The 23,687-nt window shown below is 41.0% G+C and overlaps 1 protein-coding gene across 2 annotated transcripts in view; it reads right to left on the minus strand.

The window, feature by feature from the left end:
* Nucleotides 1-7,658: 7,658 nt before the first annotated feature.
* The window catches only part of PTPRN2 (protein tyrosine phosphatase receptor type N2), a 636,599-nt gene continuing 620,570 nt past the window's right edge, over nt 7,659-23,687 (minus strand). The window contains exons 22-23 of one of the 2 annotated variants that reach the window (XM_030971071.1): nt 17,001-17,074; nt 7,659-12,328 (exon numbers count right to left, since the gene is read on the minus strand). In XM_030971071.1, the coding sequence (XP_030826931.1) occupies nt 12,257-12,328; nt 17,001-17,074 (146 nt within the window). In that variant the 3' untranslated portion in view covers nt 7,659-12,256. The remainder of the gene's footprint in view (nt 12,329-17,000; nt 17,075-23,687) is intronic. The other variant, XM_030971072.1, reaches the window with a different exon arrangement.

The following is a 23,687-nucleotide window of genomic DNA, read 5'->3' on the forward strand; positions in this document are numbered from 1 at the left end:
CAGAGATAGTTGCACAGATAAACATCTGTTGCAAGGTATGGTCCATAGAGAGAAAACACTGTGTTAGCAGAGAAACCAACACAAAATAGGCACAGGCCTATTAGTTGCAACTGGTCAACAGAATACATTTCCAAAAATAAACAAAGCTTAGGGAAAAAATATCAGACAGAAAGTTAGCAAGGCACTACAAAATCATTTGGTTGCCCTTCAAGTGCTAGAAGATGCCTAGAGACAGCAGAGCTTCTGATATTAAGTCAAATATGAAAGAAAAGTAGATTGGATTGTTGTAGCCTGGCAGACATGAAGGAACTTAAGGAATAGGAGCAATAAAGTCTCCAGACCAGCCAGATGAAAAGTGCAAACCTGTCCTGTCCCCTCTGTCCATAGCTCACTTTTTCCCAGAGCAAACAAAAAATATCTGTACCATATCCTTTACCTGCTAGCCTTTCAGGATTTTAAAATAACAACAATAAAGTTTTCCATTTGTATTTTAATAAGGAAACATTTCTTTTTATCAGATTACCAGGCCTGTCATGATTTACCTCTGAGCCCTTTGCTTGGCTAATGAATTTATGCCCCTGTCTCTAGGGGAAGAAGATCTTGTCATTTACAAAATGATGCTGTTGTCAGCATTGTCTCATGCTGAGGTGAGGCAGGGAAAGAAATCCCTGCTCAGCTTCCTTGGTGCTGGTCTCTCCTTCCTCCTGTGTTTGGTGCTGTAAGAGGGCAGACCATTGTTCAGTTCCAACCCTCTTCTGCTCAAGGTCTCAGAGGCCTCTGCTGCCTGGTCTCAGAGCCTTTGGGGTGAGGAGAGGCCACAGTGTGCAATGGAAACCTCACCCCTTTGTCCCTTCTCACACCAGGAGCTGCTTATTCTGTTACTGCACGAAAGCTCCTTCATTGGCTCAACTTGGGCATGGAGTGAGTGGAATACAATCCCCTATCCTTCACCAAAAAGTTGAAGAAGAGTGAGATTTTGGCTGAAACACAGTGAAAAGAGGGCTGGACTGTGGGCCAGGAGGTGATTCTGCATCTCTGGCATGGACAGAGTGCTAACCCATATGGCAACAAAATCCCCCAGATGGTTTCAAACTTTGCTGAAGACAGTTTGCCTTCCATCCCCATCTATCCCTGAGCCACTTCACACCATGCCAGGGCAGCTTCTCTGCTCTGGTTCAGGATCCAGAGTTGCTGCCTAGCACCTTCACCCTCATTGTGGGTACCTGGTGAATTTAAGGGTGAAGACAGCTGAAGAGCAAACCTGTGTCAGAGTACAAGGGGCAGACCTAAGTCCTGGAGCACTATTTGGTTTTATAGTTTCTAGCTAAAAAAGAAAAACACATGTCTTTTTTCCCCCTAAATTCAAAGTGCCAGTTATTCATAATCCTCACACAGATCTGGCCTATGCAGGGGCAATCCTCCCTCTCAGCTTTGTGCTGCAGTCCTGCTGGCACACAGGGAGGATTTGTGGGAGCTGGTCTAGCAGCTGCCTGTTGGCATTCCCAAAGGAGATGAGTGTCCCCTGCTCAGAGCCCTGAACTCACTGGGGAATGGAAGATTTCAGGGGAGACCTAAAGCCCCTGGCCAGGTGGGAGTCCTTCCACATCTCATGATGCTTTCCTTCTGCAAGGGAGGCTATTCAGTTGTATCCTGCCTGCCTAATGCCCAGCCTGTGTTTTCCCCTGGGAATGGTATTTTTCTGCTCTTAGTCCACAGGTAATTCTGGGCTAAGTAATTTACCACTGTTTCTTTCTCTCTGCTGATTTGGAAGAAAGCTGAAAGGATTATCTGGGACTACTACTTAATTTTTAGCTGTTTGGATTAGAGGAAGCAAATCCCACCTTCTACACCTACATTACTTACTGAAGGGTAGGGGAGCAGATGGTGTGGGGAGAGGAAAGTGTGTAAGTAAATGCTTATTAGAGGGTTTAAAAATATCTGTTACTGGTGCACTGCTGTGCTCTCACCTCTTGTCTCCTGGAAAGTCTAACCTGCCAGGGCATTCCCTGACCCTGGATATGGGCAGGAGGAGTTTATCAAGTTTATCCTTATGCTTCCTTTCTTTCTTGCCCAACCCTCTATATCTCACTGTGCATTAAAGGGAATCTCAGACAAGTAATTAAATTACTTTTCCCTGATTTAAAATACTTAATAATATTAAATGAGCTTTCATGGAAGCCAAAAGTAAAAGCTATAATGGCATTTTCAGCCAGCATTAAATTGTTAATTAATTGACATACATTAGAAATAGTGTAACTCGTGCAGCATCAGCCATCCATTCTGAAGAAACATTTAAAATGGGATGGTCTCAGTGACTCACACTGGTCAGAAGCAGCTAGACTTGTATATACAGCTACAGGAGTCTGCTCTAGGAGGGGGGACCAGCATTGGTTATGTATGGCAGGGCTGCTTGTGTTTGCCATTCACATAAATCCTGCTCTTACAGGACTGGAAATCACCAGAGAGAATTGAATAAGCTTTTTCAAGACAGCATTCTGCTAAAAAAAGAACTTTTATGCACATTTATGTGGTTCTGTGCACATTAGATATTGTGTGTCTTACAGAAAAGAAAGTTAGATGCAGAAAAAGAAGATCTGTGAAGATCTCCCAGGATAAATGCCTACAAGACTGACAAAAAAGGGGTTCTTTTTTTTTTTTTACTGAGAGGAACAAGATTATTAGAGACTGGAACTTGCTCAGCAATGAGATGGCAGCTCTGGCAGATCACTACAATGTCCATCCATTCCATTCCTTGGTGAATGTGATGCTACAGGAGCCTCTGCTGAAAGCTCTCTGCTGCAGAGCAAGCACCCACATCTTTCCTGCAAGTTTCTATTCTTGTGCCTCACATCCTCATGTCAGAGGGTGACCAGCCTACAAAGCACATCCATCTCCATCTGGCCTCTTGGCCGTGAAGGATAAAGGAGGTGGAAGTCGAGCAGGGCAGGAATTTGGCACAATTGAGAATCCAACAAGGGTCTGGTTCAGCAAACAGAGACATAACAAAATCTTCCAGAACAAAATACCTGGATGTCTATGAGCCAGTAGTACATCAAGAAATGTTTTATTTCCCAGTCAGCTCTTTAGCTCATCATATTGTTATAGTGTTGTTATTCTCTGAACTGCAGAGAAATAAATAAAGGTAATTTAACTTTACAAACACAATTAAAATGTTTCTTCAAAAAGCTCAGCATTTAGTGCTATAACTGTAAGGAAAGCCAAATCCTACCTAACTGCTTAGGAACACAGTTTGGCTTGGTTGCCTGCCTTGAGGGTCTTTGTAATGGAAATATATGGCATGGGCAGAAAGGTAATTAATTTCAGATTAACCCTAACAGATCCCAGCTTGTTACTCCAGCTCCTATATTACCATATTTAAATAAAATATAATGGAAATACCATGTCTTCTTAGAATCAAGAGTAGAACAGATGAGAAAGTCAATGCTAAAGACCTTCTGTTCTGCAAGGAACACCTCACTGAGTGAGGTCACTTACCCAGCTCCTTCAACCAGGCACAGCTAGACACACCAGATGTTAAATCAATCTCCCTTTTCAAAAAGCAATGTGTATTCCTGCCTATGGAAATAATGTTTAAAGAATCAAAAGGTTTTTCTGGAAAAAGTGGAAGTTTGTTTTTCCCCTTCAGCCACTTCCCAGAGCTCTGGTTTCCTTTCAGCCTTGGCAATGCTTTTATCAGGATCACAAAGCTGTGGGTCCACTTTGGCCTCTGCTCAACAGCTCAGGTGTAGCATCAGGAACACCTCAAGAGCTGCTCTTGCTGATGCTTTCTAGTGTAATATTATCCACCTTCAGGAACAAACATTTCTAACTTGGACAATACAAATGAAACCTGTTGGAAATCAGAGCAGACTTCCTATGTGAAGGAAATGGATGCCACATTTAGAAACAAGTGATAATGGAACACTGCTGTACACTAGGTTTCATTTTATGTGAACTCCTGCTTTTGGCCAGTTTTCCCTTTTTTGCCCTCTTGTGTTGGAAAGCAACAGCGCCTGTGATCCCACACACTCCTGTCACTGGCTGTGAGGTACACAAAGCCTTTTAGTGCTACCCAGCACACAGGCAGCTCTCCAGCTGTGCCCTGCTGTGGTCATTGCAGCACCTCGTGCCTGGGCTTGGCACACACTCAGGTAATGCTGCTGGAGTCACAGCCCTGCCTTGAATCCAGTTCTGACAGCAAAATTAGTGTTTTCAGAAGCTGCTGCCTCTTTTGGACTGGTGGGTTATCTGGGAAGCTGCTGTCCTGTCAAAATCCCTCCCATACCTTCAATTTTGGTAGAAAATGCAGAATCCAACTGCTAGACACATCATGTGGGACTGAGATCCCTGAATGTAAGCATCCAACATGATTTGAGGCACTTCAGGAGATTTCAGCCACCAGCACAGGGCTGGCAAACGCAGCACAAGACCTCAGATTCAGCCATTTGGCAGGAGTGCTGCAGGCTGGACAGGGGACCCACAGCATCTGCAGTGACTTCAACCACTCACCAGCAAGCACTGAATCCTACCCAGAGGGTGGGATTCAGCTCACAGATTAAGAATTTATTTATAAATCCTTCCATGTGTGCTACTTGCCTGGGTGTGCTCTACAAAGACAACCTTGGTGGTGGAACCCAGAGAGGGATTTGTCTGCACAAGGCATCTCCTTTTGGGGAGCTGCTTGGCAATCAATCAGCATCAATGAGATCTTCAAAGATATTTTTCACAAAGAGGACCCAGAGGAGCCAGCATCTCTGGAGATACTCAAAATGTGCCTGGGAATGACCCTGAGCTGTGCTGTGTTGAGTGGGGGTTGCACTATCTGAGCTCCACAGCTCTGTTTTTTGTCCATCCAGTAGCTCTCCACTGACTCCATAAGGATACCAAAGCTATTTTATTGTGTCCTACTCTATAAGCAGCATCCACACCCCTATGTCTAGATCCTGCATAACTGGTGGCGTAAAGAGGGGGAAAAAGCAACAAGGCTTTTGCAGGGTCAAGTTGTGTTGCAAAAGCATCCTAAGAGACTTTGAAAAAATCAGTGAGTTTGACGATGTATGTGATCATTTTGTATTTGGCTTTCCTAAAAGCATTTGGCAAAAGCCGTCTCATGAAAGGTTCTTACAGAAACTGAGTTGCCATTGCGTTAGGGGGAAGATTTTTGTGGGTTAATGAAGGATTAAAAGTTAAGAAACACTTTGTGAAGAAAGGGACAATTTTTGTAGTGATGGTGATTCCCCACTTTAAACAATAGGAAAAAGGAAGAGGTGATACTGAGGCGGCAGAGTGTGAATGACACATTGTTACCTTCCATTATAAAAACAAAAGTAGCTGTGAAGTGTCATGGAGAGACCCTGTGATACTGTAGGACTGTGAGGATGGCAGATGAAATTACTGGAGATAAAGGAATTAATATCATGAAATACATCTTAACAATAAAGATATAAAGATGACCTGAAGAAAAGCATTTGGTATGGCTGTGAATGAGTGTCTATGAGCAAAACCTCAATGGTCAGCACTGGAGAAGGGCAACAAAACATTAGACATTCCAAAGAAGAAGAAAATATCTAAAATATCTAAAAACATCACAGTGATACTGTACCACAGCCTGGCCCCTGTGTACCTCAGAGTGTAGAATTGGACAAGTTAAGGTGAAGGGTAGCAAAGGTGATCAAAGGCACAGGACAGCTTCTGTAAGAGGGGACACGAGTCATCTGTATGGATCAAGAGAAACCAAGGAGGAATGGGATAAGGATGTTTATAAATTCAAGGTATATAAAACCAGAAATCACTTTTTCTGACAAGTGATCCAATGCAGTTTTGAGGGAATAGGCTTACAACATAGAAAGGAAATGCTGTTGTACTTAGCACATAGTAAAATTTTGATGTTCCCTGTTTCAGGGTATGGGGTGAATAGGATGAATCACCTCATGGTGAAGTGGAAGCCAAACCAGGTAATTCCCACTCTAAAATTGCTCTGTTTTCCTTTATTGGCCACAGAGGAAGCTTATGATGAGTGGGTGGTTTGTGGAAGTCCATGAAAAGCTGCTCAGAGGCTGGTTAAGGTGAATCCCACCTGTACTATATGCTGGAAATGATGGGAGCAACACATTCCTGTATCTTTTTGAAGTGTGACGAAAGCTACTGCAGGAAAACTCTGGGGCAGTGCAATGTAATATTAACAGAATATCAGCCAAATAGCCCAAACCTTACAAAGTCTGAACTCCCAGACTGGTCAGCCACATTGAGTCTTTTACCTGTACTGCTGATTTACCTGCATGTGAGGGGTTAACTGGTGCACTCTCAAGGGGAGAAATTAATTTTTGACTAAAGAAGAATTTGTCCGAGGACTCAGTTGTTTCAAGCACACATAAAACCAGCCTAACTGCTACCCCTCCCTGTGGCTGTGCAGTTCTTTGCTCAGCATCCAAAACCAGGAATACCAGTCCCACCAGCACTTGTTTCTGCAGCTGTGTGCACCTGTGCAGTGTGAGACCAGAGCAGCACTGCCTGCATGAATGAATGATGCACAACTGGTGGCTTTGGTTTCATCTAGAAGACTTACAATGCTCCAGTATTTATACAGTTAAACACATTTCTCTTTTTGTCCTCCATCTGATGTTACCAGTTTTCAGAAAGCTGTCTTGGAGATGAAAGACCTCCTAAATTACACCAACAGGAAAATAGCTGTAATGGTGCATATATTTTGCTTCCAAGATGAAAGTCACCTTCTTACACTGAGAAAGGCACAGATATTAAAACATGCAACTACATAAACAAGGTTAAAGAATGTAAAATGTGATTATTCTGACGGGAAGGAAGCAAGCCGGACCAGGACCACTTTAGGTTTCTGTTTACATTTTTCTAGTGATTTCCAGGTAAGTGGAAAGCATATTTTAAGTCTTCTTCAAAACAAGTGAAATTTCAACACATAACACAGGACCATAGAAACTGCCATGCCAGGGCTGCCTAAACCCAAAGACTGCTCTGACAGCTACCAGTCAGTATTTAATGGGAAGATCCAAAACCTTCATATCATGGGCCGTGCTTATGAGAAAATGAATTCCTATACCCCAGGAAAAAGACCCTTTATTGAATGCTGTGTTTGTGTGGCAACTTTATACTTTATTCCTCTTAACCTTATTTAATGTAACAGTGAGAAGTTTCCATTACCTGTTCAAATACTCCTATGAACTTCTACTATTTAAAAACTACAAATCCTTGGCCATTTTGTGATGGTCTGATCCACCTGCCTTCCCCAAAACATTCTCCTGCCTTTAATTTTCCTGAAGGCAGGTTCCATTTAATCTCTTTGTTAACTTGTACACTCTGTGACACAGGCTCTAGGTGATCTTTTTCCACTTCCTGGCAGTACAAGGAGGGTCCCTGTAACTTTGTGATTCTTTGCTTCATTTTTGGCCTGTCTCAGTCAAAATCCTGCAAGGTGCAGTATTAAGGGCCACACACCTGAGCCAGAGCTGGCTGCAACCTCTTTTCAGAGCAGATGAAATGTGCATATCCAAGCCACCAGCAGGGCATTTGTGCCCCTCCCTGTGAGCCTCTGTTCCCACCTTGGATAGTCAGACCCCCCCTCCCTCCAGCAGGAGACATTGGCACCCCTCCCACCCCCCAAATAAAAGCAAAGCACCAGCTGTTAATGCTGTATTCACAATACAATACTCCACAGACAACGTGACTTTATTCACAAATATGATCTTTACAGAGGTAGAACAAAATACTTTGTATAATCTTTTTTTTTTAACTATATACATATAAAGAATATAATAGAGTGACGAGAAAAAAAAGGTTGTAAACAAAACAATATTATGCCATCAAATACAGTACAAACAGCATGCATGAACAGCTTCAAATGAAATCTTGCTGGTGTAACTATTTTTTTTTCTCATGTGGTAAATGAAAAGTAGTAAAGAGTCATGCTCTAATTGGATTGAGTATGCCACAGCTCTGCAATTTTGTTTTAATTATTTTTTTTCTTTTACAATAAACCAACAGGATCACTTTCTTTTCACTGTGGTGGGGAATGCTTTTGTAATGCCCAATGTAATATTAACAGAAAAATATAATAATCAAATCTACAAAGTGTATTCTCATTTAAAAAGCAAAACCATAGAAACTGTACAATTTTAAAAAGCGAATTATCTCAAATGCTTCTTAAGAGAATTTTCTAAAGAAAGAATAAAATATGCAGAATAAAAATGAGGAGAGCTATTGTTCTGTAACAAAGCTAATCAAATACTTGTTTTCTGTTCCAATAAACAGTTTTTTTAATTAATGACTATTCTGGAAATTATGAAGTGGGCCAGGTTTTATTAATGTTCCACTTGACTAATAAAGCATGAACTCCTTACAGGTACTATAGCTGTCATTCCCCTGGGAATGGATGGGGATTGGTTCTGCATGCATGCTGGAGACAGGGACAAGGTTTAGTCATGGGTATAGATTCTAAAAATATTTTGAAATGTGTTAAACATTTAGTAGCTTCTATAAAAATAATCTGGCTTGTTTTGCTACTGGATTGAGATTTGGATTTGTGATTTTCTGCTGAAATTCATTCCTGGCCAAGGACTTCCACTGGGATGGGAGTTACCTGGGCTGCAGCAGGTCCCACGACAGTGGCCAACAGCAATGGTTACAGGTCACACCTGAAGCCAACAGCAAACCCCACACTGTTGTTCAGCCCTGTGCCTCAGGCTGAACTTCAAGGATCTGGGATTTGGGGAATGGTGCTGTCCTGCCTCTCCATTCCTCTAAGTCCCAGCTCGTGTCATGGCAAGGGCAAAGGCTGGAGGGAGCAACTGTGCTTTTACTCCTGTGAAATATCAACTCTGGTATCATCCACCTTTCTGTCCCTCCTGTCTGGACACACTGACTGCATCAGCAGGAGCCTGGTCAGGTCCCTGCCCTGCTCAGGGACAGCAGCTTTGTGTGCTGCCTGTGGGAAAACGGGGATTTTTCTTTCCGGCGAGGAGCAGTGGGGCTAAATTGCCCTCCTGCAGGTCACCCCCTAAAATATCATGTAAAGGTTCAAGCACACAAACAGAACCTGTACACTCCATTTGTCTCGAATGTAAATGTGTCCAATATTAAACACACGCTGTTTGTGGCCAAGTCAGGCACCAGCCCCAGCTTCAATGGCAATGAGTTTACTAAAGATCAGCAGAAAACTGAACAGAGGAGGATGGTGGGTCTCATTTGACTTTGAGCTCTCAGGTGATCCTGGTCTTCAGGCAGAAGCTCAGCTCAACCTGACAGTGACCATGGGGCGCATCCCATGTCTAGTGCAAATGATTGGGGGTTGGCCTGAATAACATCCTTCACCAGATCACAAGGATTAAGTTAACTGCAGTGAAAATAAATACCTGCCCTGCATGGCAAATCCATCTCTGTGGCTTCATCCATGGCTTTGGCATCTTCCTGCGAAATGGATAGTCAGATCCCTCTAGATTGCCCTGGTGCACCTGAAACCTGCGCTTCACCAATTGACCCTGCAGCAGATTATCACTCCCAGAAGCAGGGTATTTATTGAGAGGTGTGAACACTGTGCTATGCACAGATGAAATATTCTGTGTGGTTGTTTACAGTCAACAGAATAAGCCTTGCACCTCTTTGTGGAAGAACTGTACAAAACATGGCTGAAATAACAGGATTGTCGATGACAGTCAGTGGGAGATACTCTAACCCTCTGAGTAAAACTGCATCTTTCTGTTGTGTAAACTGCTCTACAAGGATGAGCAAAACAATACATTCCTGCCCCATTAGCCTTGGGGAAGATTAATGCCCTCTAATCTACGCTAAATAAACTCTGAAGCATGAAGTCCCACACTCAGCTGCTTGTGAATTAATAGGGATCGCCCTGAAACTGCTATTATGAAATGCAAATATTTGCAAAAGAACAATTAAAAAATATTCCTGAAGTGCAACGAAAGGCTCGTCAGTCACTTTGGTGGTATGCACAGGGACAGTCAGGAGGCAAACACTAATGAATCCCAGGGCAGACATCTGTGGTAAAACCCCATTAGCCCACTGGCAATGGGTGATGGCACAGCATCTAACACTGGAAAATAATTCCACCCAGTAATCAGAGAGAGGGCTTGGCTTAGGATGCCCCAGTTTTGATTCTTTGGACAGTTTGTTTGCATACACCTGTATTTTCAGAAAGCTGTAGTACGTGGCTCACAGTAAATCTACTTCAAACACTTGCTGATATAGCTCAAACTGATCTCATCTGCCCTGATCTGAAATTTTGTGTTAGCTAAAGTAATAAAAGAATCCCGGTAAACCTAAATTATCAAATGAAAAAGGCAATTTTCTCATTTATACTCCATTAGTTTTTTTAGTTATTGCTAGGAAAGCTCTAAAATGCTTAGGCCATAAAATAAACATGTGGCTTAATGTACAGTATGTGTACTTAAGAGGATGATGGCATCTGCAGTAACTGCTCTGCACTGCTGTAGTAATGGGATGCACAAATTAAGCAACAGCATATATCAAGTAAAGCATACAAAAATGGCCTTCTGCTTTTTTTTGTTTTGTTGTTTTTTTTTTTAGGACCTCTTTAATTGCTAAAAAGAAGAAATCACCAATATCCACACCTACAAGACAAAATTGCAACATGGTTGATTTTTGATTGATGCTCATCACCTCTGTGCCAGCAAAACTGTGTGATACTGTTATTTTTAACATTTCACTGATTAGAAGTTTATGAAAGCTCCCCTTCCCAAATTGAATTATATATTTTCCAGTGTTGAAGTTAAACAATTAGCCTAATATGGTCTCAAGCACACAATACTCATAAGATTTTGGGAAAAAAGCACCCCAGATTCTTACATCATGGAGATGTAGGATAGCAGATGAAAAAGCATCCACATATTCACTTTTGAAAATGAAATTAATAGCCTAGATCACTTAGGTACCTTCAATAATTTTACACTCAGGCCCTTCATTCAAACATATCAGAGTACTTTCTATCAATAATGTAAATTCCTTTAGAAGAGTGCCACAACTGAACCTGTAAAATCACAGAAGCAAGATTGCATATCCAAACCATTTACAGACATATTTTAGCATTACTTTGCAACAGTAGGCATTAGGCTTTTGAGAACACATGAATCTCTGAAATTCAATCTTTGTGCTGCTTTACCCCTTCATGCTCAGTTCAAATAGGTGTCCTGCAGAACAAGGAGTGAGCAAAGCCTCTGCAGAGAGCTGCAACAAATGCCTGGATCAGACAAACTTGATGAGAGTCACAAAATGCAGATTGGAGATTTCTTCTTCAGCCAGGCTTTTACAGAAATACAGTTTCCTGGCTAAAAAGGATGGCACAGTGGAGCTTTACAGAGGGAAATGCAAAGGTATAAAGAGGAGAATCCCATTTTCTTCCTCAGTAATCCCATAAAACCAACAATCTCTTTCCATAACAGCTCCAGACAATTACCTGACTGCTGACAGGACCCTTCTCATCACTTGAGGGGAGCCTATGCTCTCCTTTTCTGCGCTGTCAGTGCCAGGTACATGGTCAGAGTTGTGCTCATTATCCCCTGGCTTTCCATAAATGTGACCAACATGTTTTCTCCCCAGTTGCAACAACCATGCAAGCCTCTTTTACTCATAGTTCAGACTTTCTTCCTCTCATGGCACAAAGCTGAAAAGTAAACAACAGTTAAGAAAACATTTGCTTGCCAAAGCCTGGCATGAGAAGGTGCAAGCTCTCCTTGCCAGAGCCTGGACCTGTGTTTGCTCACACCCACAGCACTGTTTCATGCTCCAGCTTGGCACTGTATGGGAACAATCACCATCCTCTTTAGGCCCCCACTCTTATTCAGCCTTTGAGAAGCTACAAAATATAACAGAACACTGTTTTCTGAGACTATATTGACTGCACTAATTACCCACAATATTGTATATTTGCTATTAAGAACGTGAATGTGTGCTTTCAAAGTGTGACATTCAGGGCTTCGAGGATGTAGGAGGAATTAGATGGATTGTTCTGTCACTTAATCCGAGGCTTTGATGTACTTTTAAAAATTTGTTTAAACCTCCAAAAAAAACCAGAATACACATTTTAACTGTTGAACTTTTACCAGCTAAAGCAGTTTGTAAGGACCCTATCACTATGTGGTTACAACAGAAGATACACAGTTAAGGTCAGGTCGCGGTTTCCAAGAACATTCACAGGGACTGAGGATGAGGAAAACGAGGGATGGATTCTGCAGGAACCTTCAGGAGACTGAGCTGCTCACTGGGGAAGGGCCTTGAGTATTGCATTCACTTCCTCTGCCACCGCTGTCAGAGCAAACTCAAACTGCTCCTGCGGAGAGAACAAACGCACACCCTGAATAATAAAACAAAACACTTCCCAGAAAGCCTGGTGCTCTGTTCTGCAGCTGAACCTCCTCAAGACATTGTTAAAAATATGAATATGCAGGATGAACTGTACACTGCAATGGAAAGGAACAAAATGTTCTTGGATTATTGATGTCATATAACATGTTTGACAGCATCTTGAAGCTGGAGTCATTTTAATGGAGAAAATTGTTAGTGGCAGAACCCAAGTCATTGGGACACAATGATATATTGCCATTGCATGGTCAGAAGGGTTTGGGAGTAGCTGATCATCAGCCACTTCCTTCTGACACAGAGATGGGACCCCAGACCATTATTGAAATATGAAGTGAGATGCTGTAAAGCACAGACTTTGGCTTTTCTCAGGACTGTTTCTAGTTGAAAGAATCTAAAATAAATATCTCCTCCCCTGATATCAATTGGGTTTTGGCTTACCTGTCATTGATCTTTTTAAACCTCTCTTTTTAATGTCCTTTCCACACTCACAAATTACTCAATGTTGTTAAGACCGTTCCTACATAAGACATATTTGGGAAGGCTTTTCTCTGCTATTAATTTACTGTAACCTCAACACCAAAATGATTTGCCAGCTTCTGTGCTGGGTTGGCAGAGCTGTGAAGGACACAGCCATGAATGGCTACTTCTTCAGAGTGCAACCCTATCACACTCCTGGATTGTGTAGTCCTACAGAAGGACAAAGCAGTTTTAAATCCTCAAGGTTAACAGGTGTTATATTTTCCAAGCAAGTGATTTTTTTCTCCATAATTTAGCTTACTGAAATAACTGACTGGCTGATTTGGAGTTTGAAACTTTCCAGTGGAAAGTTCTCTCAAAATACAGGCAAATCAAAGACATTTGATAAGGACTGTGGAGAAATTCCTGGATTTTCTGGAAGTACTCCAGAGGTTTAAGCCAACTGGGGTCAAGAGCTGCTGAGGAATCAACTCTGAGGATGCAGGTTTGAGATGCACCCTGCAAAGCATCCCAAGATCACTGCAGGGATACTGGCTGTGTCTCCCATTAGAAAACTGGAGGTCTGTACCTCTGGCATCTCAGTTGGTGCTGCCAGGGGCTGTGTGGGATGGTTACAGAACACAGCCACCTCCAAAAGTGATCGCTGAGCCAATAACATTAATTTTCCACAGTGTTTCATTTTACTGCGGAAATGTACAGGGAGGATGAAAGAACAAACTACAGATGTACAACTCAAAGCACAGAAAGGCAGCTGACTCTTAATTCCTGCAATCCAGTGCCAGTCTTCTCTGCCTTGTCTTACCCAACTGCAGTCAGCTCCCATGTGGAGATGCTTCAGAGAAGCAATGATGGGCACAGTGCCAGAGCAGAAAAAGCAGAATAAAACTCAGAATAATTTCTCAGCGACACTGCCATTCAAGAATTTTGCTGTCTGCTTGGTGCTGTCAAAGTGGCATCCATGTACACTTGCTGGACTGCAGCCAACAGCTTTTAATCAGACATCAATTCACCCTAAAGAGTAGGACTCATCCTCAGTAGGCACTGAAAATGGTGTGCATGATTGCCTAAGGCTCCCTGCACTGTCTAAGGGCTCTGCAATTAAAGGAAACACTGGGAATGCTGGGGGCCATCCAGGAGCATCAGTTGTATTTTAACTGGAGCACAATGAGTGTGAGAGAAGCTGGAGAGCAGCAGGGTCAGAGAGGGCAAATATGGGCCTTTTTGGGGCAGAACCAAACTGGGTGCTTGTAGCAGCTCAAAAAGCCTGAGGAAGAGTGTCTGCCTCACCCAGGGACTGAGCAACAGGCAGTGTGACCTTAATGACTGAGGCAAAACAATTCACAGAGCATATGTGCACACCCAGAGCTCAGAACTGACTGCAGTACTGGGACAGGACAGCACACACGAGATGTGTGGGGACATGGCCAGTCAGGGATGGCCAGCTGAGCTCTTCCCCTCCAACCTTCTGCACAACACACCCAGGTGAAAGGCAGGGAGTGCAGCTTCCACTGCATCACCACCCTCCCAGGAAAAGCCTTCCCACACCTTCCACACTTTTCCATGAGGACAACTGCAATAAGAGCAAATTAATGTCAGTAATTTTTAAAGGAGATCAGTTTGTTGTTTTGTACAGCTACACTGCCATTCACATCTCCTATTTGCATATACAAGACTGCCTGGAGATGAATTTTAACATCTAGCTTTGCGTAGAAAACAGAGCTGGGCAGACATTCTGTGGTGTCACTTCACCTATAATGCAGAGGTGACAAGAATATACTTAATAAATAGAATGTACTTAATAAAAAGTATATTCTAAAAATTCTGTTCTAAAAATAGAATATACTTAATAAAAAGTAACTATGGCTATGTTTCATTAAGTCTACAGATAAAAATTCCCAGGAAAACAAAGTGAGTTCATGTAGCATATATAACACAGTAAGGAATTTATCTACTATTATAGATTGTGAGAGGATAGAGGAGACAGGAAAAATAAGAAATATGTATTTTTCCCATCACAGAGAATACACTTCCTCCTTCATTGCTTTTTCCTCTCATATGTGACATATCAATTCTATTTTACAATTCCTCTGGAAAAAAAAAATCCAACAAATCCACAAACCCTCCATTATGCTTCTCAGAAATGCAGAATGTGGTTATGATAATTTCATTACAATTTATTATATACAGTGCTTCTGAATTAAAGATCCTTTCCAGAAGACAAAATGCTGCAAACAAATCTTTCCCATGCCTGTTGGAAAGGTGGAGCGCTGCCTGCTGGAAACAAAATAACATTGCTGAAGGAAGTTGGTGTTTATTTTGCCTTGGGATATTCTGTAATTGGCATTTCTAACCTGACTTTTAATCCATCGTTTTAAATTACTCCAAGAGTCTAATATTCCTCATTTGTATTCAGCTGGGAAAGCACAGGGGTTTGTTTAAATCCATCAGAAAAATTCTCTGGGGATCATGCATTGCTAGCATGTAACCAGATATTTATAATTTGCAAGACATTAGCTTGAATAAGTGATTTGGGTGGTTTTGAGAAAATGACAATGATGGAAGAAGGAGCAAGAGGAGAGATAAGCAATATCCTGAGAAAATTTTTCATCCTGGATGAAAACACAGGGTACATTTGTTTTCTGAAGCTCTTCCAGACAAATGTTTGGAGGGAAAAACCATGTCTTGAGGGAGATTTTCATGGAATTCAGGTAACTATTGCTGAGCTAAGTAGGAGAAGTTGTTCACATAACCTCATTCTTTGCTTCTGGAGTGATGTTTTTCCTTCTGTTGAAGACAACAAGCCATAATTTCTCTGCCCTGAAAAGGAAACTGGAATCTGAGCTCTATGTTGCCACAGAGCTGCTACATATTTTGAATGCATTTGTAGAGTAGTCCAGGATTTGCATCTTACCTCAGAGTAAATATACATGACATTGGATACTGTGTGCTATTTGCCTTTTGTTCCAGTGGGAATAATCAAAGCAGAAGAAAGACTTGTGCAATTTTATGTCTTCCTTGCAGATAAAGATTAGTTAGTTTTGATTGGCTCATCTTTATTTTTCATGCATTTACTTAATTGGTAAATAATAATTAACATTCCCCAAGCTGTTCTTCAGCAGTGTTTTCCCCTAATATTAGTGGGAAATAACATAATTGGGAAGACATTCAGGAAAAATGATGAACCAATGATTCCTGCAACACATATTTATTTCACCTTTGCCCCTCAGCAATTTCAACTCCCTAAACACTGCAGAATTTCCTATCAGTTCCAGCCTGGCCAAGACACAGTGCTGTCACATTGCTCTTGTTGCTCAGGTTGGGACTATAACTATCATTTGATATTTTATAAGGCCATAAACTGATTTATTTCACCTTCATACCATGAAAGAATTTTTTTATTGTCATATTTGCAGCTCTTAACTTGCAGCACATCTCCCACAATATCATTCCATACATCACTGGAATTGTTAATAACAGAAAGCTTCATTTCTAATTTAAGGGACTAAAATTGCACCATCAGCTACTATGTTTAAAAGTTTTACATTGTAGAAAAATGTCAAAACTATTACAACTGACAGGAATCTGAGAGTAAGGCATTCATCTCACCAAAGTGTAAAAATATAGTTACCATGTTACATCCATAAAGGCTGATGCAAGCTCCTTCATTCAAAGATACTAAAAATTACTTGATTCCCTGCAAAACTTTATTTCCTTTAATTCAAAACTTCTGAGTTTTTTTTCAGAGGAAAATATCAAATGCAGCAGTTACTTTCTCTTTAATGAGTAGAAGTGTAAAAAAAATTACAAGCACAGTTAAGCACAGATATTCTAAGAAAATAATCCATAGTTCAGGATGAAAGCAAGAACATTCTTTCAAATGCACATTTTCTTTAGCAGGCTATAGATTGTTGTCTTGACTGTCCTTCATATATGGTAATCAAGATAGATGCTGGAGATGTTGCAAGAAAGAACAGTAAACACCAAAGAAAGTAACCTAGATAAATCTTCAGCATAAATAAACCTCAGTTGGGAGGGAGCCAAACAGAGTAATCAGCAAGCGACCTGCGTTAAATTAGGTCATACCCTTTCTCTTCTGTCATGAAAACAACTACTGTGAAAGACCTTTAATGTATTTAAAATCCCAGTGGATTTATTGACAGTACCTTTGTCTGGACCATGCCTGGTCTCTGGTCCCTCAAGTGCTCCAGGGTAGCAGCAATATCAATCTCTTTAGCACCTGCAACAAACCACAAATTGGGCTGAGTTCAGAGCACAAGATAATCCATGCTGCATCTGTCAATCTCTTGCTATCGGGTTCCCTTTGGGCTAACAGTCCAATTGAAAATTATTACATCCATCTCTCAGCAGACTTGGCAGGCAGCTGCAATTTTTGTCTTCATATAGAAAAATAAGAGGTTGGGGCACCTTTTACTAACATTAATTCAAGAGAAGCCACAGAAAAACAAATTCTTAAAAATGTCTCTGCACCAGAGCAGAATATATTTTGTGGAACCTGAGGGTCTGTCATGGCAATGCCACTGAGCATCCCCTTTGTCACTTCTAAGAGTATGCACTGAATTAAGGGCCTGAACCACATAAAGATTAATGCTGTAAAAACAAGATTTAGGTGACCTTTTGACCTGCAGCTGACATCCAGAAAACCTGTGTGTGGTCTCCTAGTTCAGGACCTGTCAGACCACCTTGCTGTGTGGTCACTGTTTCACCTGGCCAGTCTGTGGCATTTTCTTTAGGTTCCTCTCTGGGTGTCTGGACACAGCTGCCCTGCAGCCATGGGTAGCAGCAGGGCAGGTGAAACAGGCACAGACAGCCTGGCTGGGACTGGCTCCCTGCCCCACACACATGGAGGAGCTTCCTTTCAATACATGAACTATGGAGATCAAAGCAAGTCCTTGAGCCCCTTCCCTTTCTTATAATCCACAAAGATTAGAGAACTGAAGGGGACAGGGAGATGCTGATTTCCTCCTCGATTTCCTCCAGTGACTGGTATTTCAAGACCACCCTTCTCATTTTCCTTAAGTGCCTAATCTGATGTTTTAGGAAGGGATTGAGTGGGAATCAGGATTTTGGTCCTTCCTGTATGAGCTTCAAGAATAGAAGCCTGGCTGGAAATCCTTTGAGGTGAAAAGTTCACATGCAGAATTTGGCTTTCTTATATCTGCTCCCTTCTACATCTTGCAAGAACATCTCATGGTACCAAAGCACCAGGCAGATGGGCAGAAGGTCATCCTAATGCACGTGTAACCACCCCATCCCTGCTCTCCTGTGCCCTACTGCCCTGGGTGGCTGTTCATTCTCCTAGGGCTGATGTGGGCCCATAGCTACAGCAGCTTGGAAACGTGTTGACTGAAGGTCTCTCTTTTTTTGTACATTTACTTTTGTCATTGGATGGTTTATCAAGGGCAGGGATTGGCCACAATTCTGGAATCTCCTCTATATTAAGGGATACTCCGTGGTGTGCTCTGAAGATTTGTCAACTGCTTCCTGCTGCCTGGTCCTATAAATTTCCTCTGCCAATTTGGACTTCCTTCTGGAGGCATTTAAATATCCCCATATATTCACAGGGGCCTCAGTGGCCAACTTGTGGGCCATGCACCTAGAGCACTGCAATGTAACTTGTACATATCTAGAACACACACTTGTTGAGTTCCCAGAACTGGATTTGGAGAATTGGACCCAACACTTACCACTCCTCCTACAACTCTTATAATTTAAGGGCTGGTCTACCCATAGTTGGGTTCATATCAATGCAAACATCATGCACCTCCTCATTTACCCAACTCAACTTTATAGCTCAGCACCATCTTTTAAAAAAATTCAGAATAGCAATGAATACTGAATGATTTAATTTGGTTTCCTTGATAAAAATTATGAAATTATATTTAAAAACAGCATCAACTCTACAAGAATAATTTATTTGGAATATGTTCTCCAAATAAATGAAAATATGTTCTTCAGCTGTATCAGAAATTGAATGAATTATTTCATTAAATATAATAGTGACAACTTGGAAATGGTGTCTTACAGACAGTTTTGCTAATTACCATGGGTTGGGACATTGCATGCCTTTTGCTCCACACCCCTCCCCAGGATCTACAGGGATGAGCTTTGAAAAAGAATAGAAGCTTTTATTTAAAAATTAAAAACCCCCAAATCTCCTTACAACAGAGCAAAGCAATACTTACATACTCTGTAAAGTCTGATAACACTGACAGTAATTATACCTTAAATCTGTTGCAGGTTTTGCAGTGGGAATTCATCTGGAAAGCATCACTAAAGGTACCCTCTTCACAAACCCTAACACTGGTGTAACACAGTAGCTCTCTTCAGTGTTTAATCTCACACACACATGCAATTTCGTGGGATTTTCCTTTTCCATCACTGCTGTGGAAGGAAGCAGAGCTATGTGAGTGCTGCACATGCTTTACAGCCTCACTTGCAGCCTCATTTGATTTCCAGGAAACAAAAACTTCCAGCAGCATCTTGGTTCAAAGTAAGAGAAATTCTCCTTTCAGAAATTAAGATCTGAGAAATATTTAAGACACTGCTATCCATGGACAAGGCTATCCACAGTTCTGAGCTTCCCAGGTGTGTGCTGCAAGGATGAACCCAGAGATCCTCCACTGCAGCTGGCAGGCTCAAGTACCCATGACTGTAACATCTCTGTTCCCCCACCACTGAAGGATGATCTTTATTTGAAAATACTCTACTCTCAGGACAAAAAGAGAAAAAGTTTATGACAAGACATTGTTATTACACTCTTTAATGGCCAGACAGGCTTCTGAGTTTACCTTTGAAAGAGTTAATTCCTCCATTTCTGTGATGCAGACTGCAGCATTTACTAGTGAACTGATGTTTGCTTTTTTATCATCATTAAGGGAATGACATGACTAATAGTATGAACAACACTTGATTAAAAAATCCCTGATTTAGCAAAACACCAAAGCACATGCATGCACTGGAACATGAGAACAGTCCTAGTGGGCTGGTATGGTTAAGGGGAAGGTTGTTCTGAAGTGTTTTGTCAGTAAAGTCCCTAAAACATCAGTTTTTACTCACTAGTGTCCCTAGCCCATGTGTTGTGATCAGCAGCTCACCCAAAAGCATTTCAGATGTCCTCAGCCACAGGTAATTTTAAGGAAAAGCCAAGCAAGTCAAGTGTCTTGTTGAGATGCCATTGGATTAGAGGCAATCCAAAGCAGAGACAGGGATTGGTTTGCTACACCATTTTTTCCACCTCTGAATGCCTTGGATACTATGGTGATGGGAAATATGTAAGTGCCTGGAGAGAATGATCAATGAAACTTAGGGCTGCAAAGACAGGACACTGTTTCAGAAGAAAAACACCTTGGAACAAGAAAATTCACAGGACAGGAGATGAAATCAATGGCATAGGAAAAAGCCAGCATGACTTATTCTCTCTCTGCATGTGTAAGCCTCTCTTCCTCCTCTGCATCTACATGTTCTGCATCTCTTCCCTTATTGTGGCTAAAACAAATGTGTTTAAATATACATTGCTAGTCCTCTATTAAATCTCATTTTGTGATGAGGGCTTTTTTCTATTTAAATTTAGGATACTCTGCTGCTGGATTATGTAAATTCAGCTCACTACCACTGGCGTGTGCAATAGTCTGTAAAAAGTTTTCTGGTGACAGACACAGACAAAGGAAGAGATTTTCAAGGCACAAAGGGAGGTCTGAACCCAACCTGCCTTCACAGGTGAGAAGAGCTCACTGTTTAAGTGCAGCATGAACTTTCAACTCCCTTTGGAATTATTTTGCTGAAATCTGACACAAATTCAACACTTTCTTTGCCATGCTGAGGCTTCCTCTTTCATCTGGGAGTATGACAATGTGGCATTACATTCTACAGTACCCAATAACAATTTATTTATGCTTTTGAGCTGGTTCAGGTGACAAAAAATACAGCATATGCTACATGACATTGGGAAAGAGGAATATTGCATCTAAGGACACGAGGGTCAAATCATGCTCTTACTGAGATGGCTGCAAAATATCCACACACTGCTAAGGCATTTGAAACACTGCTTATCTGGAAAGCCCACATAAACTAAATTTGATGCAGTGGTTTAAAGCAAAAGCTAGAAGAGCTTGATTTACTGATTTCAAGGATATCCAATAATTCAAAGTGTTTTGCTTAGGCTTCTAAACTATTAAGTCCAGTAATAGATGCAGATGTCAATTTATTGTCATATAACAAATAATCTACAGGAAGGGTTAAAAATACTAGGCTGGAGAGCAAGTAACATTTAGAAAAGAAAACAAAATATGTCAAAAAGAAAGTATTTTCTATCTTTTCTTCCCACCAACATATATGTGTCTGCCACTGGTTTCAGAAGCTTAAAGAAAGGGATAAAAGAAGCATTTAAAAAATAAGGAATGGCCTTTTAACCTTTTGACTGTATTTTACTTTGCAGGGAATAAATTTGGGTTGTGTTTGTGACAGGCTTTTTCACAATGGATTTCATTGCTTGTTTTAAATGAACACACAAATGTGACTTGGTGTGAGACTGAGCTAATATTGTACCACCAGTATTGGGAAAAATGACTGTGCAATGTGCTATTTTTTTTAAACAGAACATACATTTGCAGTAATTCACTGTGAGCCAGATACTGCCAGCCTTCCCCTGCCCCTAGCAGCTCAGTGAGCTGGCTGAGTAAATACCTCTGAAAGCACTTCCACACCAGTGCAAGCCAGATTTTAACTTCAGTAATTAACTATCATCTTCCTAAAGGCTTGAAGCATTCACAGCGAGTGCACAACAACCCACATCAGGAACATTAACTGGATAAACTAGAAGAAAACAGGAGAAGATGCAAGCTGAATGATATTTTGCCCCCAGGGAGAGAAGAGGTTTCTGAAGTTTAGGGTCATATCCTCTGCAAGCCTTTCTCTCCCCGCAGGCATGAATGCTGGATGCACGCTGGCACTTAACAGCTGGTGCTCCTGATTAGCAGATCTCAAGGGGTTAAAGTGTTTGCCCTTAGATAGTTGTGTAAGTGGAGTATCCAGCATGTCATAAAAACATGGGTAAATTCCCCTTTTCTTTCTTTTCTATGCAATAAATAACGACCCAGCCTAATTCTGCTGCAATAGGCTCCATGAGGTGACCAGCAGCTCACAATATTTAAAATCACCCTGAATTACCTAATGTTAGTTTTATGACTATAAAAATGGAAGCTTCCCTCTCTTCTCATTCCCCTAGACATGGCAGGGGTCCTATTTTGCTAAGCACAAGACAGATGAGAAACACTCTGTGGAGGATGGTCCCTTCCACGTTGTAGCAGTACTGCTGTCACTGTGATGGCACAGGAATATGACAATGTTTGTCAAGAGGAATAACATCTTTAAATGGATCAGCTGGGAAGAAAAAATGAAGGCATGTCATTAAAAAGTTTTTTCAGGTTCAGCAAACTACAGTTTGTGCATCTGAAAATGTGCTGGTTTTTTTTTCAGTTATAAGAACAATCACCATTTTTACATAAATGCATGAGAAGTTTTACCTTAATTAAGGCAATCTTTGATATTTTTATGTAGTAGGCTTCAACATACACTGAAAGCAAAGTCAGATGTTCTATTTTATTCAGTACTAATGAAAAGTGCAGTGTAGATTCTGAGACTGATAGAATTTTATATTAAAGCTCTGTCTTAAAAGGAATATTTTAGATTCTAGATGCTCTGAATTTCCTGTGTATTTATAAAAATAAAATGATGTTTAAATACTTCATCAAAGCAGTTATTTGTGGGGGGTTTCCTTTTAAATAGCCCAAACTGAAGAATTTTCTTTGTGAATGTTTCACAAATACATTTTGCTCATAAATATTAAATTAAAAAGGATTTTTCTAGTTGGGAAAAACTTCCAGATATACCTCAAAAAGATATGATTACAACTCTGTAGAATGGCTATAAATTTGTTACTGTGATTCCTAAAGGATGGCTTGGTCATTAGGGGCTATGTTTAGATAGATTTCAGTTCTTTTCAGAACTGAAATTTTGACTTCCTGCTAAATGATTTAGCCACTTGGGCTAAATCATTAAATTCACCCTAGGTCTCACACCATCATTTATAAAATGAATCCTTTTTTTCCCTACCTAATGAGTTGTTATGAAAGCAAATCCATTAATGATTATAAGGTACTTGGACACTAGAGAGGTGAAGACCTAGATAGATCCTCTTTTTTTTTTTTCCAATACCTTTTGCACCTTTCTCAGCTCTCTTTCTGTTCTTCTTGACCATAAGGTGATCACAATACTGAATGTATGAGGTAGAAGTTGTGCTGAGCAGCTGTAAAGGGGGGGTTATTAGCACCTTTACCATTTCTCCTTCAGGAAATTATGATGATCAGTGTGGCAATAAGCATTTATCCCAACAGAAAAAAATGGAGTACTAAGAGCAATACAGAAATGACCTGTCAAACACCTTTCTTTTTGTGTTCAGAAAGTATTCAGCTTCATTCTACTCAGATATTACCTGCCTAATGCATCTTTTTATATTTATTACATTGTATAGATTTTGAATTAGGCCTTGAAGGGCAAAGGGACTTGTTAGCTAAGATTAAAAACTAGCTTGTTAAAATCTTGAAGGAACAGTCCCTACTACACTCCTTTATGCTGCTGTTGCTAGAAGCTGAAGAAGAGCCAATTAGTGTTTGCAGGATGCTGCTGATCACAGCCTTTAGCCTCGGATCCTGCACGGCTCAGTATTCCCAGGCAGCCGGATGATACACGCGTAATAATGTGAAACAGCAGAAATACACTTGAGAAAGAAAATAAGGGGAAACAACACAGTGCCAGTGAGGACACCAAGCTGT

The sequence above is a fragment of the Camarhynchus parvulus genome, chromosome 2, assembly GCF_901933205.1.
Source record: "Camarhynchus parvulus chromosome 2, STF_HiC, whole genome shotgun sequence".
In the NCBI taxonomy this organism is placed as follows: domain Eukaryota; kingdom Metazoa; phylum Chordata; class Aves; order Passeriformes; family Thraupidae; genus Camarhynchus; species Camarhynchus parvulus.